Source organism: Podarcis gaigeae, assembly GCF_964106915.1.
Source record: "Podarcis gaigeae genome assembly, chromosome: 8".
In the NCBI taxonomy this organism is placed as follows: domain Eukaryota; kingdom Metazoa; phylum Chordata; class Lepidosauria; order Squamata; family Lacertidae; genus Podarcis; species Podarcis gaigeae.
The window spans coordinates 3,260,667-3,273,549 of record NC_139684.1 but is presented as its reverse complement, the minus strand read 5'-3'; the positions used below and the strand labels follow the sequence as shown (position 1 = coordinate 3,273,549).

The window sequence follows — 12,883 nt, the reverse complement described above, 5'->3', positions numbered from 1 at the left end:
CCGTGGGCTTGAATGGTGGGCCTGTGGCAGGACATCGTTTAGAGACAAGGAAAACCTCCATGCCTTTGAGCTCTCATTATGAGATGCAGAGTGAGGGGCTACCTCAGGTAGCAGATTTTTGACCAGCATGAAGGATTGGATGGATCCTTTTAAAGGATGACATACTCATGGAGGAGAAGGCTATCAATACCTGCTAGCCACAATGGCTATGCTTTGCCTGCACAGTTGGAGGCAGAAATGCTTCTGAATATTGCTTGCTTGGGAGCTACAGGAGGGGAGGTTGCATTTGTGGTTGAATTTTGGGGCATCTGGGTGGCCACTGTGAGAACAGAATGATGGACTTAATGGTACAGTCAAACCTCAGCTCCCAAACGGCTCCATTTTGGAACATTTCGGCTCCTGAATGCCCAAAACCTGGAAGTAAATGCTCCAGTTTTTGAATGTTTTTCAGAAGCCAAACGTCCGACGCAGCTTCCGCTTGAGTGCAGGAAGCTTTTGCAGCCAGTCGGAAGCTGCGCCTTGGTTGTTGAACGTTTCGGAAGCTGAACGGGTTTCCAGAATGAATTGCGTTCAGCAACCGAGGTTTGACTGTACATTGGCCTGATCTAGCAGGCTCTTCTTATGGGAGGCAAGCAGATCCATGTGGACTGGGTGCAATCTGCCAAGGAATTGTCCTGCATGAATTGAAACGGGTGGGTGCTACACAAGAGCCTCCTGCTCATCTGTGCACAACATTCTCTTCATTTCAAATAGGTTTGCACAGGAGATCTTCCCAGTTGATTGTGCCCCATGGTAATTGGTGGGAGCCCAAGATATTTTGAAATGGCAACCTGCCTCATTTTAAAAACAAAATCCTATCCGTGGCTTAGTTGGGTGATTTTCCTGATACAAGGCTTTCCCCCAAGTTATCTTGGGTGGGAAGTGTTTCTGTATGGATATTCCATATCTGCATGTGAGCATATGCTCTCTGGTGTCATTTCTGATATTCACTGAGTAAGCAGGTGCCTTTTCTCTTCTCAGAAGCAAAATAACTAAAAAAAGACAATTATCTGTAAAAAGGATCTGCAGTGATACAGAAAGCCATTAGAGTTGCGGGGATATAATTGAATGAAAAAATAATAAACATTTTCATATTATATTATGGAGAATAGATTGTGCAGATGTGTTTAATTTTAATACTTTATGCAAGAGACAGAATTTGGCTTCCTTTTTTATAATGACAGAGAGTTAATATAATGCTATGCGTAGCACTCCCCCCCCCCCAACCTCTTTCCAGTGTTTTATCTTGTTGTGCAGGTTCTTTTGTGCAAATGGTGAGTGCTTTATGCTCCTTTGTATTGCAGCCTGGAGTGAAGGGTTACAGGCTGACCACTGGCTAGAATTGCCCAGGTCTCCTTATCTTTTCTGACAGCCTGACCCACAAGGTCCCACTGAGTGGATGTGGTTTGGCAACAGTAAATGTAGTATGCTGTGTGGCCCCATTTTACTTGCTCACCAGCCCACCGTATTTTCAACATGCAACATTTTCCACATGGAATCATAGGCACTAGCAGTTAACCATGTGGTTTCTTCTCTCTTTCTCTCTCCTCCTCCTCCTCCTCTAGCTGGTGTATCCTGTTCTGCCATCATGGCTGTACAGATCATGTCTGCACTCTTTCTGCACAAACACAAAGAGGTAAGAATGTGAAAAGGAGCTGGATCCAGGATTTCCTTTTCTTAAGTATCCCTGAAGCAACGGGGGACTTTTGACCCTTTTTAGTGGCACCTCTGGGGATGATGGGAAACTGGACTTGGTTCTGCCAAACTTCAGGTTCTGCTTACCTCAAAGACCCCAGGGATAAGGGTCTTGGAGATCCAAAGATCTTGCAAGGAGAGGCTGTGGTTAATCCTTATTTTATAAATGGGGTAACAGAGATGGGGGAGAGCATGAGGAGCCTTTACCAGTCTTGGTTTTGCACACACATGTAAAATCTTAAAATGCAGTGCATGCATGTAATAAAACACACAATCACAAAGCAGCTCTTTGAGAAACTGTCTTTCTGTCTCATTTGTACAGTCAGTGGCCTTATTAGGTGTGCTGCCATGCAGTGTGTCAATGGATCCTTGTTTACAGGGCCACAGCTGAGGTATTGCTGTTCTGTTATCTGCATAAAACCAACTTTCTGCTGTTGGCAATGGTAGCCGCAGTGCTTGGTTCCCATAATTGAATACGGAAGTAGACAGCGGTGTGTCCCCCCTTTGTTCTGTTCCCATTTAGGATGCAGAGAGGGGTAAAAGCTTTTTTTCCAATAAGCATGTGTTCTAAAGCAGCCTTCTCTAATCCTGGTACCCTCCAGATGCTGCACACCACAACTCCTATCATGCCTGGCAACCTTTGGCTGGGATGAATGGAAGCTGAGGTCCACATACTTGAAGGCATCAGGTTGGGGAAGGCTGTTCTGAAGCAATCTGTGCCTTCTACAGAGCATGCTTGAAGGATGGTGCCCACTGGGATTTTCTTTACCTCGTCACAATAACATCTTCTTTCTTCTGTCCTCTGCTAGGGCGTCTTCCTTTCCCAGCTGATGCAGGACTTTGTTTGGCTCACTGAGGAGATCCTGCTGCGCAGCTACGATGTGGGGTTTTCTGGGCAGGTGCGTGATGTTGTGTTGCATGCTCTGTTCCTGCTGCGGCACTGCATCTCCCTCTACCACCTTTCCCTGGGGGATGTCCTGGTGGTTCCCAAGAAGACGGACGAAGCCATGACAGAGTTGGGCCAGCACAGCACTGCCCTCTTGCCTGTTTTCATCCAGGAAGCGGTCGGAGGTGAGTTTAGAGGTTTCTCAGGCTCACAGGAAGCCTGACTGAATGATTCCTTTCTAATTAGCTGAGATAGATTGGGAAGGAGGGGTCTAGAGGGGGCCCAGCATTCAGGGATAAGTTCACCAAGAGTACATGAGCAAAAGGCTCACAATGCTGCAGATTGCAAGAGAGCAGAAGTTTCTCTTGATGCCCTGACTCCCCTTCTCTCAAGTCTCTACTGCCGGCCTGGCCCTGCTTGTGCAAGGTCATTGGTGGGTCCCCCCCCCCCCCACCCAGTGCCAAATTTTGCAAGGCTGCACAGCTTAGGAAAGAATATGTGGGTGGCCTTGGTCAAGGCTAGCAATAGCATTTTGGGGGATTTCCCAGTGCAAACCTGAGATTTTCAAGGAGATCAAGAGGCAAAGGAATTGGGGCTATATCTCAGCTTTGCAAATACATCCACAGAAGTTAATTTACTGCAGAAATTATTAGAAACCCATTCACCCATCCATGCGTAGCTATCAAAGTAATTGCCATGTGTGACTTAAAAGGGGGGAAAGGACTTGCTGTGTTCTCCATACTGTGCACACTTTCATGCCTGCTGTATCTTGCTTTTTAATAAACAAGTGTTTCACCAAAGATGACACTTTGGTAACTTAGGTAATAAGGACAGGTTTTTCCCAAGGAGTTTCACCTACTTCTTTAAACAAGCGTTTGAAAACCACAGGCATATCACTGTCTCTAAGCAAACAGGTAAACTTTGACCAGACCTGAATTCTCAAGCACCTCTCTCTGGGAATAATACAGGTACAATACAATACAATTAAGGTACAAGGCCTTCCGCTTCTTCCAAAACACAAATCTTCTTCTAAATCACTAAATTTAACTGCTGTGGAATGAGACAAACATAGCAAGTAAATGCTAAATGGTTTTCCTGACTCCTCTCTGCAGTCTGTGCTGCCAATGCCCTCCTGGTGGAGCTGCTGCCCTACCTGGGAAGCCCTGAGCAGCTCAGGGATGTGGTCCTGGTCCAGGAAGAGCTCCACAACAAGACTGTCTTGCTCGTCCAGCTGCTGCCCAGGGATTTCCTCCTATGCCAGGTAGGGAGCCCCTCTGTGATTTCGAAAGGGCCATTCTCTCCCTGCCGAGCCCCACCTGCAAAGCCTGCAGAGCTATGGAGCAGGATGCTTCACCTAGATAACCTTCTTGCCTGCTGTGACCTTCCTCAAAGGCTCTTCTCTGTGTCCCACCAACACCTGAGTTGTGCTTGGTGAAGAGGGCTTTTTCCCATAGCCACACCCAGGCTCTGGAAACTCTCTGCCAAGAGGCGTACCTTGCCCTGCTCTGATGGCCTACTGCCACTGTGCAAAGGCCTTTCTTTCTTGGCAGGTGTTGATTAAGCTGCTGGTTTTCATGCACTACACCTCCTTCAGTGACTTTTACCTGGGCTGGAATGTGTGTCCTTAAATTGTGATGACTCCTCACCTTCCTTGCTTGGTTGGAGAATGGAAAGGGAGGGAAGTGTGTGTGTGAGAGTCTTGCTTTTGCATAGCTGGAATGTAGCCTACAGTATAAAGGTAAGAGTAGCATTCATTGCTCTTCCCATTTTTGTCCCTGGAACATCTCCTGCAGGCCACTGCTGGAAAATCTTATACACTCCTGCTCCATACTATACCAGGGTCACTTGGTTGTATGAATTCTCCATTGCAGATACAGAATACCCCCATTGAGACAAATATTATTTAAAAGTACTTTGCTATAATTGGATGGGACCTTGTGCATCACCACTAATTAGTAACAAAAAATGGTGGAGTGGGGAGAGAGAAGAGAAATGCAGGATCATGGAAACACTTCAGAGAGGCAAGCTGACACTCTTGATGGATGCCCAGGATGGAGGTGTGTTCTGCACCCCATCTCTCGTCCCTCATTTGGGCTAGTAGAGAGTGACGGTCCTGCTGATTTGCTTTTGCTTCCTCCTAGCCTTGCCAGTCTCTGTATAACTACTGCCAGGTTGCTGTGGACAAGTTGATCCAGTGCGGACTGTTGGTTGCTGAGGAGGTAAGAGAAGCTCTCAGGATAGGTGTGTGTGGTGCTGTGTCCAGGGTTGGGGGGAAGTGAGGAAATTGGAGGAGTGTGTCATTTAAACACCATATGAGTTCAGCCTTGTGGAATGATAATATTTTGCCTGGGTTTCCCAAACTTCAGATCACTGGGGTACACTTATTTTCCCCTCTTGAATTAAAACTGTGGGCATGTTCCAGTCTTGCGTGCAAAAAGGATTATTCTTGGAATACATAAGAGCCACAGTTCTATGCCCACAAAGGGCTCTTCCTGCATGAGACACTGATATGATAATGCCTCCTCTTGGGGAGGACAGCCCAGTGCTGTAACTCATGCAGAGATGCAACAAGCAGCCTCTCTAAAGGTGGGTAATTTTGCTTTGGGAAGGACTGAATAACTTGCATGCACAAACACACACACAGAGGCAGCAAAATGGTGGCAGCCTCTTCCAATAGAGGCTGATGGGGCAAACGTGAGGCTAGAGCAAGGAATCATGAAGAGAGACGGTAGGCAGCCTTTTTGTGTGTCGCCGCTCTGGGCTCACAGCAGTTCTCCGATGACACACTACTTGGTCCCAGCTTGGCATTGGGCAACGGCTGGCCCAGGCGCCTATGGTTGCAGCAGAGCCTCATATCTCTTCTTCCCAAGGTTTTCAAAAATTGTTTCTTTCCTTTCCTCCCAGATGCCCAGTGATGTCTTGGTGTGTGACACAGCCCAAAAGCGCTTCACAAAGAGGTTGCTGTGGAAGGCAACAGATGACTTTGCGGACAGCGACAGTGATTACAGCGACGAGACTGGAAACTGCTGCTTCAAAGTACCGTGAACCCCATTCTGAAAAAACCTCCCACTGGAGTTCCCTTTCTCCTGCAGTTGCCTCTGAGGCAGAAATACTGCCCACCCTTTGACCTTCTCTCTCCCTGTCCCAGTTGCCCGCATCTCTCACCTGAAGGCAGCTATGGCCAGGCAGCCCAGTGTTGTTATTTAAAGTTTGCTGCAAGGAAATTCGATACTCTGCACACAATATTTTACTCTTCCCATGTTCATCCCCTTCATAGGACTTTTCATGCCATATGAAATTTTGTGTGGTAGGAATTTCAGCCTTTTGGAGGGGCAGGGAGATGAAATACAAACACGATGTTTAGGGTATGTGCTTGATATCTTTTCAATATGAGGTGTGGCCGAGGGATTTTCTTTACACCCACACTCAATAAATTGGTCTCACTGGAGCCACATTTGGAGCAGGGACCTTGCACCCAGATGTGTTCCTCTTGGGAGAAAGATGCCTTCTTTTCCCAACCAGGCTTCCTAGCGGAGTGGGAAAGGTGAGCTCCTTTGCTGTCTGTTGTGAAATCCTCCTACTGGGTCTGGCTTCATGTGGGTAGGGCGCCACAGCTCTGGAGGCCATCCTCCTTCCTCATCCTCATTGTCAGAGGGAACATCAAATTACCATATAAATTCCCACTTCTTTTGTTTCCCAGCACCCATATGACACATCCCGAGTTCACAACCTGTCTCTTCAAATGCCAGCTGTGTGGGCTGAGGCTCTGAAACCTTCCTCTGTGTTCTTTCAAGAAGGGAGCGAAGTTCCCTGTAATTAACTGGCTGGTGCTGAGGATGGGGAGCTCACTGAGCTCATCTCTACTTGCTGCACCGCCTGGGAGAGACTTTCTGCAGTTCCAAAACATCTGGATGCACAGCACCACCTCGCGGGCACACAGAGGCTGCTTTCAGGCCTCTCTCTGTGCATATAGTTTCTTACAGGGATGCTGTTTCTGTAGATATTTCCACTCTGCTGAAAATGTGACATGGTGTGTACAAGGCAGTTTTGTCCATGAAAACAGATAATAGAACTGTACCCACTGACATTAATGGGACTAGGTTAGTTTTAGCCATTCATTTCAATGCTTCTACTGTGGGTAGGACCAGCATTGGATACAACCCATGCAATTTTCACAAGGGTGGTGTATTGATAGAGATTGTGTTTGTATCATAGCACGAGCACTTATGTTGTTCCCCACTGGTGTTGCCTAGCTTATGTGACATGCAGGCTGTTCCTCCAAAGAATAGTGTGCTGCACGTGTTCCCAAGGGAGTTCCATTGGCTTCGGGTACTTCCAGATGGGTTATATTGTGGGATCGATGCTTATCACGCATGTAAGTTTTTGTAGTGTCCACACAAAGCAGTCGGGATCAATATGTGAACCTTCGTCTTATCAGAGTCCCTGTGTCTCTTTTCATTTTTTCTGCCCTAGATAAGCCAGGTGGAAAACTGCTCCAACTTTTTTGTGTTTCTCTGCTGTCTTCTGAGCCCTTTGCTGAAGACCTTGGAAAGAGCCACTGTCTTCCTCTGGGAAATGGAGTCTCCTCAGTCAGGTATATCCCCCACAGCCAGGTTCCTCTTCCCTTGAGGGCTCCCAGCAGCCTTAATTTTCCCCGGGAAGGTGCTTCCAAACATTTGGAGAAGTTCTGCTCAGTGGGAGAGCATCTGTTCTACAGGCAAAAGGCCCCACCACTGAGCAAAGCTTCTCTAAATGCTAGAAGCACCCAGCATTCTCTCTTTACAAAAATATTGGCAGATATTACAGGATTAAGCTTCCTTTGAATAGCTCACCAGTAAAAGTCTTTGGATTCATTTTGGCACACCTTAAGCAACTGCTGCATGGTAACAATTGATGGGTTGTTACTGTCAGGATTTGACTTTCCCTAGGTGAAATTAGCCTTGTGCTGATTTGATTCATTAGCAAAGCCCAGGTGCTGTTAGTTAGGTTCTGCACTCACTAACTTGGGTATACAACACAAAAGCTACTGTCCCCTGCTTTTCTTCAGGTTCTTGTGTCTATTGTGTTCCATGAACAGCCTTTTGCTTGCTACGTTCATGAGGAAGGAGGTGCCCAAACTGGTAACAGCCTAGCAGTGTCCCATTTTCCTGGAGCCACCTTTGCCAGCCTGGTGTCCTCCAAATGTTTTGGACAACATCTCCCATCAGCCCCAGCATCAATAAAGCTGGTTGGCTGAGCTGATGAAGCCTAAAGCCACTGAAGGGCCCCAGAAAGGTGAAGGCGGCCCTTGAGCACTGCTTTTCAAACTTTCTGCCTGCCTTGTCAGCTGTGCTCCCTGTGTGTTGCTGAGGATTCTGGGGCATATTCTAGGGCTTTTCCTTGCCGTGAGTGAACTGAGTGTGCAGCCTGGAGGATAACCCAGCTCTCCCTTGCAGTGACATGTTTCCAAGGAGGATCAGTAGTATTGCGGAAGCGTGTTTGTTGGGGAATTATTGATCTGGGACAGCTCACTTGGTAGAGTGTGAGACTCTTAATCTCTTATGCTCTTCCCCTTGGCAAGCCCCTGAGAAACTTCTGGGGGAATCCTAGGATGCTTGGAACAGTTTGAAAAACACAGCCTTGAACATACAAGTGAACCGGAAGTGTTCAGCTTAGTTACTTCTCATACTTAGGCTACTTTGCAGGTAATGCTCAACCTTGGGCTTGTGTGCAGCCAGGAGGACTTTGGGTTGCACCCAGTGCTACTCCCCCTCAGAGTAGACCCATTGAACTTAATAGACATTGCTGATGTAAGTCCTATTAATTTCAGTGCATCCACTCCTGAGTAGATGTTAGTCAGCAACTAGTCTTTGTCAGCATTTAGTTTACTTCAAAACTTGGTTGGTTACATAGGAACCAAAGATAGTGGATTAATATCTAAAATTGTAGAGTTGGGAGGGACCACGAGGATCATCAAGTCCAACCTCCTGCAATGCAGGAATCTTTTGCCCAACATGGGGCTCAAACCTATGACCCTGGGATTAAGAGTCTCATGTTCTACCAGATGAGCTATCCCCAACTCTGATCAGTATCTAAACAAAGCTCTCTTGGTTCACCAGTGTTTGTTTTGAACCACTGTCTCTCGGTTCCTTCATAATAGCAGGCTAGGATTCACAGAAATGGAAGGTTGAAGGAGAGCTTGCAAGCCAAAGGTTTTCCTTGAGTTTGCAGCACTAACACCATCTTTTGACACAGCCTTCACCAGTCTGGTAGTGCTGGGCAAGGCTGGTGGGAGCAGTAGTCCAAAAACGTCTGGAGGGCACCAGTTTGGCAAAGGCTTGTTGTAGCATGCATGGATCAGTCCAATATACATCTGCATCATATTGGTAATGGGTACATAAAGCAAGTACATAAAGCTGTTGCTCGTTGTGTGATTAGGTTTTTTTCCTGGTGTATGTTGTTTTATAATCTTGCATCTCAGTGTACTATTCTGTTAGTTAAGCCCTGCACTGCTTCTTAGGAAAAGTGGATGCCATTAATCAACTGTGTTTTGTTTTTGTTTATTGACAAGCTATACTGAAACTGTGATTGCACATGATTTATTCTGAATTTTTTTAAAAAAGAAACCAAAGATATTGTTGAGTTTCTTTCTACCTTTGGATGCAACCTCTGACCCTGCAGATTCATATTTAGAATTTGAGCTGCTGTGACCCTTAGACATTTGTCATGGTGCAGAGATCCCTCTCCAGGGCTAATGGTGCAGCTGAGGCTAGTGACCTCCCTTTGCTTTCTGCTTTGTGTCCTTCTGACCACCAGCACTGCTGTCCCCTACAGAGTCCCAGTACGTGGAGAAGCTGCACTGTTTTTTGGCACGAAAGGCAAAAGAAGACTCTTCCTTTGGTGAGTGCAGAGGCCCAGAGAGGGCCATGTGGAAGCCAAGCGAGTAAGTGTAGAGCTGGTGTGATGCAGGGGCGGCAGGACAGCGCTGCAAACTGGGGCTTTCCCAGTTTGAATCTCACCTCGGCTGCCATCAATTCCATGCACCAACCAGCAAGATGGTGAGATAATATTGTTGACTTAAACAGTATTGTTGTTAGGATCACCACTAGATAATACACTTTGCAAAGCACTTTAAACACTTGAAAGAGCCGTAGAAATGTTATGTGTATATAAATATGCTAAGCAGCTAAGGTTTGTCATGTGGCAGTTTGCTTGGCCACCGACAAATGGTGCTGTGAACTACAGCATGACAATAGTCTAGGAGCTGCTGGGCAGCAGCAGCAATGGAGGACAGCAGCAGCAGGCAGCCCATGGAGGAAGCCATGACAAACTGAGACAGCTCGTCAGCAACTTCTCTGCTCTGCAGCTGCCATTGCCCAGCTCACTACTGCTGTTTCAGCCTCCGTGGCAGAGACTGAGGGAGCAGGGAAAGAGCAGGACAGAGCTGACCTGGCCTGTTGTGACTGTTCTTTTGTGGCTTGTCTTGGCTGCCTGCTGCCACCTCACCTCCCTTCTCCTCATGGAAGGAAGCTCTAAGGGGAGAGGGTGGTGAGGTCTGGGGGCACTAGGGGCTCTGGCAGGTAGGGCTGGCACTCCTTTGGACCTCCGGCACCACGGGCAGGGGGAGAAAAGTAGAGGACAGGTCTCAAAAAGTTGAAAGAATTGGCATGGAACAGCATCTTGCGCTCCGCCTTTCAAATATGATGTTGGGATTTGGGTACAAAGGGGGGTGGGCAACTCACCTGTCAGCACTGCAACATCATAATTATGTCCTGTGATTGACATGTGCGCTGCCCTGCCCCCATCAAGCCAGAGATACTTTGGCGAAGCCACTATACACAGACTTGGTAGTATAGAGCTACCCCTAAGTAACTTTATACCAAAGGATAGTAACTGCCCTTGTTGATGGACAAGGATTTTGTGACCTCATAAAATGGGAAATTACCTTAAACCCTTTTATTTTAAGCACCCCATTTTCTTATGCTGAGGCCTGTGGCAGTGGTGAACCAGAGCTGTTAGCCTAGATACATGAAGGCCATTTCCCCCATCCCTTTTAAACGGGTGTTTCTCATCACTGAAAAGGCCCCAGTTCCTTAAACTCTTCCTCCTCCTCACAAGCTTTCCCAACACCCTCTTCTTTTTCTGCCCATAAATCTATCCAGGTTTGTTTTACATCCTTCTTAAAATGTAGCAAGTAAAACACTTATCAATACTTAGCTTTTGCACAGTGTGTTTTGAATGTTCAAAGTGCTTATTGTATCCTGTATTCTAATCCTCCCAGTGATGGGCGATTATCCAAAACTGCAGTTGAGGGGGGTAGGCTTTGACTCCACGAAGACCACCAAGTGAGCTGATGACAGAAACAATGTTTGAACTGAAGGTTTCATGATCTGATGTTCAGTCTCTTAGTTACAACAGCTCTGACATGGCATTTCCTTTATTGTTTTAACCAGCACAACATTAACCCCCTGGGTCTGGATTAGAAGCTAGTTTTTAGAAGTTAGTTTTTACAAGCCAACTTTGCCCCCTAGTGCTTGATGTCATTACCTCACAGCAATTGTGCCACCACTAGACTCCTCGAAACCTGCCTGGGGAGTAGGTGACATCTGTCCTTTCTCCCACATTGAACCTTTCTGTCCATTTCATTTTACTTTTTCAGAATGTGTCTGCAGAACTCTGACTACCATCTCTGTCCGCATCTACAAGGAACTGGGGGTGAGTGCCCTGCCTTGCCTGCCCCTCCAATTTGCAAAGTCTTTGATTCCAGAATCTCCCTTTTCATGCCCTCCACAATCCATTTTCAGGTGTTCCTGATTCTCCAAACACATCTCTATTGCTATATTCAGTTCTTAATCTGAGATAATTTTGCCACCTGTATTTCATCTTGCAGCATTCCTGAACATCTTGGAAGTGTTGCTTTATTTAAGAAGCAAAAGCAGTTTCCTAGCCCCTATGGTCACAGTACAAAAAATGTGGGTTGTTTCTTATCTCTTTGTGCTGCTTTTTATACTTCCCCAGAGTTTCAGGTCCTGCTTGTCCTGGATCCCACCCAGCAATGGTCTACTGATTGGGAGGCCATGTTCAAATTCCATCCCTGAGGGACTTTGTATACCTCTGTTGCTACCCTCACTCCTTGTGTTCCATCTTGCCAAATGCAGGCAGTTGCATGGGTGACTCCTTGCAATACAGCTACGTGGCCAAAGCGCTGTATACTTTTGCAGCCACTCCACCTACACAGCTTGAGTGCATTTTTTGTGTGTTTTCAAATCCAGTGGAGTCTAGCAATGATTTCTCCTTTGCCGGATTACTGAGGATATGATGTATGTATATCTATGTACCCCCTGCGCATGTACAGCCAGTGTTGGCTTGGCACTCTCAGGCAGAGGCTGAGGGCATAGAGCCCCCCACAGGAGCAGCTCCTTGCCTTCATCTTCCACCTGTCTTGGTGGGTTTCTATACAGCTTGCCTTTGAGAGCTGCGATAGCCAGTATCAGGGGAAACCTTGCTGTTTCTGAAAAGAGCTGCTCAGTGTCTATTCTCCTCTTCCCTCCACAGTAACGTCACACAATAAGATGTGTGAGGTGACAGTAAAGAATTTCCCCACCCACTTCATAGGCTGCTACTCACCTGAGGAAAGCCCTTGTTGCATCTGCCTTCAGTGGGGTATGGGATTGCTAAACCCCCCTCTTTTAATTTCCACTCTAGGTGCTGAGAGAAGCAGCAGGGCAAGGGGAGCCCATTCTCCACCTCTCTGAGACCTTCCGTGCCAAAGAGAACCAAGAGAAGCTGGAGAAATTTATTCAGCAGTTTATCTACAGTTAGTGTTTCCAAGGGGCCTTGTATGGTATCCAGAAGGTGTGGTTTCTGCTTCCTAGGTGTATATGTTGGGGTGGGGTATAACGCCTTCTAACTTTATTTTGAAAGTTGTCTTCACACAGGTGTGTGACCCTTTTGAAATCCCAGTTGAAAAGTTGCCTCTCATGTCAGGACTTCAGTGAGCCAGTGTTGAGGCCAATTTGTAAAGAACTAAAATCCATTTGTCGTTAAGTTCGTATGATTTTGTGTTTTATTTATAAAATAATTTAGATTGCACCCCACCCCTGGGAGCCATTGTTGCTGACTTTGAAAGTAATAAACAATATTTTCTGACTGCATTTTTAACTGTGCCTGCTCTGTCCTTCCCCAACCTGGCGCCCCTTAGGTATTTCGGACTAAAACTCCCATTATCTCCTGCATCTTACAACAGCAGGTTAGAGAAGGCTTGAGTGGAAACTCAAGCACACC

The 12,883-nt window shown here is 46.7% G+C and overlaps 1 protein-coding gene across 20 annotated transcripts in view; it reads left to right on the top strand.

Annotated features, from left to right (window-relative positions):
- The window catches only part of GPAT2 (glycerol-3-phosphate acyltransferase 2, mitochondrial), an 88,701-nt gene extending 75,948 nt beyond the window's left edge, over positions 1–12,753 (top strand). For all 20 annotated transcript variants that reach the window (XM_083753220.1, XM_083753222.1, XM_083753230.1 and 17 more), the window contains 9 exons: positions 1,605–1,675; positions 2,544–2,805; positions 3,733–3,881; positions 4,762–4,839; positions 5,525–5,656; positions 7,094–7,214; positions 9,434–9,499; positions 11,259–11,314; positions 12,305–12,753. In XM_083753220.1, coding sequence (XP_083609346.1) covers positions 1,605–1,675; positions 2,544–2,805; positions 3,733–3,881; positions 4,762–4,839; positions 5,525–5,656; positions 7,094–7,214; positions 9,434–9,499; positions 11,259–11,314; positions 12,305–12,421 — 1,052 coding nt within the window. In that variant the 3' untranslated portion in view covers positions 12,422–12,753. The remainder of the gene's footprint in view (positions 1–1,604; positions 1,676–2,543; positions 2,806–3,732; positions 3,882–4,761; positions 4,840–5,524; positions 5,657–7,093; positions 7,215–9,433; positions 9,500–11,258; positions 11,315–12,304) is intronic.
- Positions 12,754–12,883: the final 130 nt, after the last annotated feature.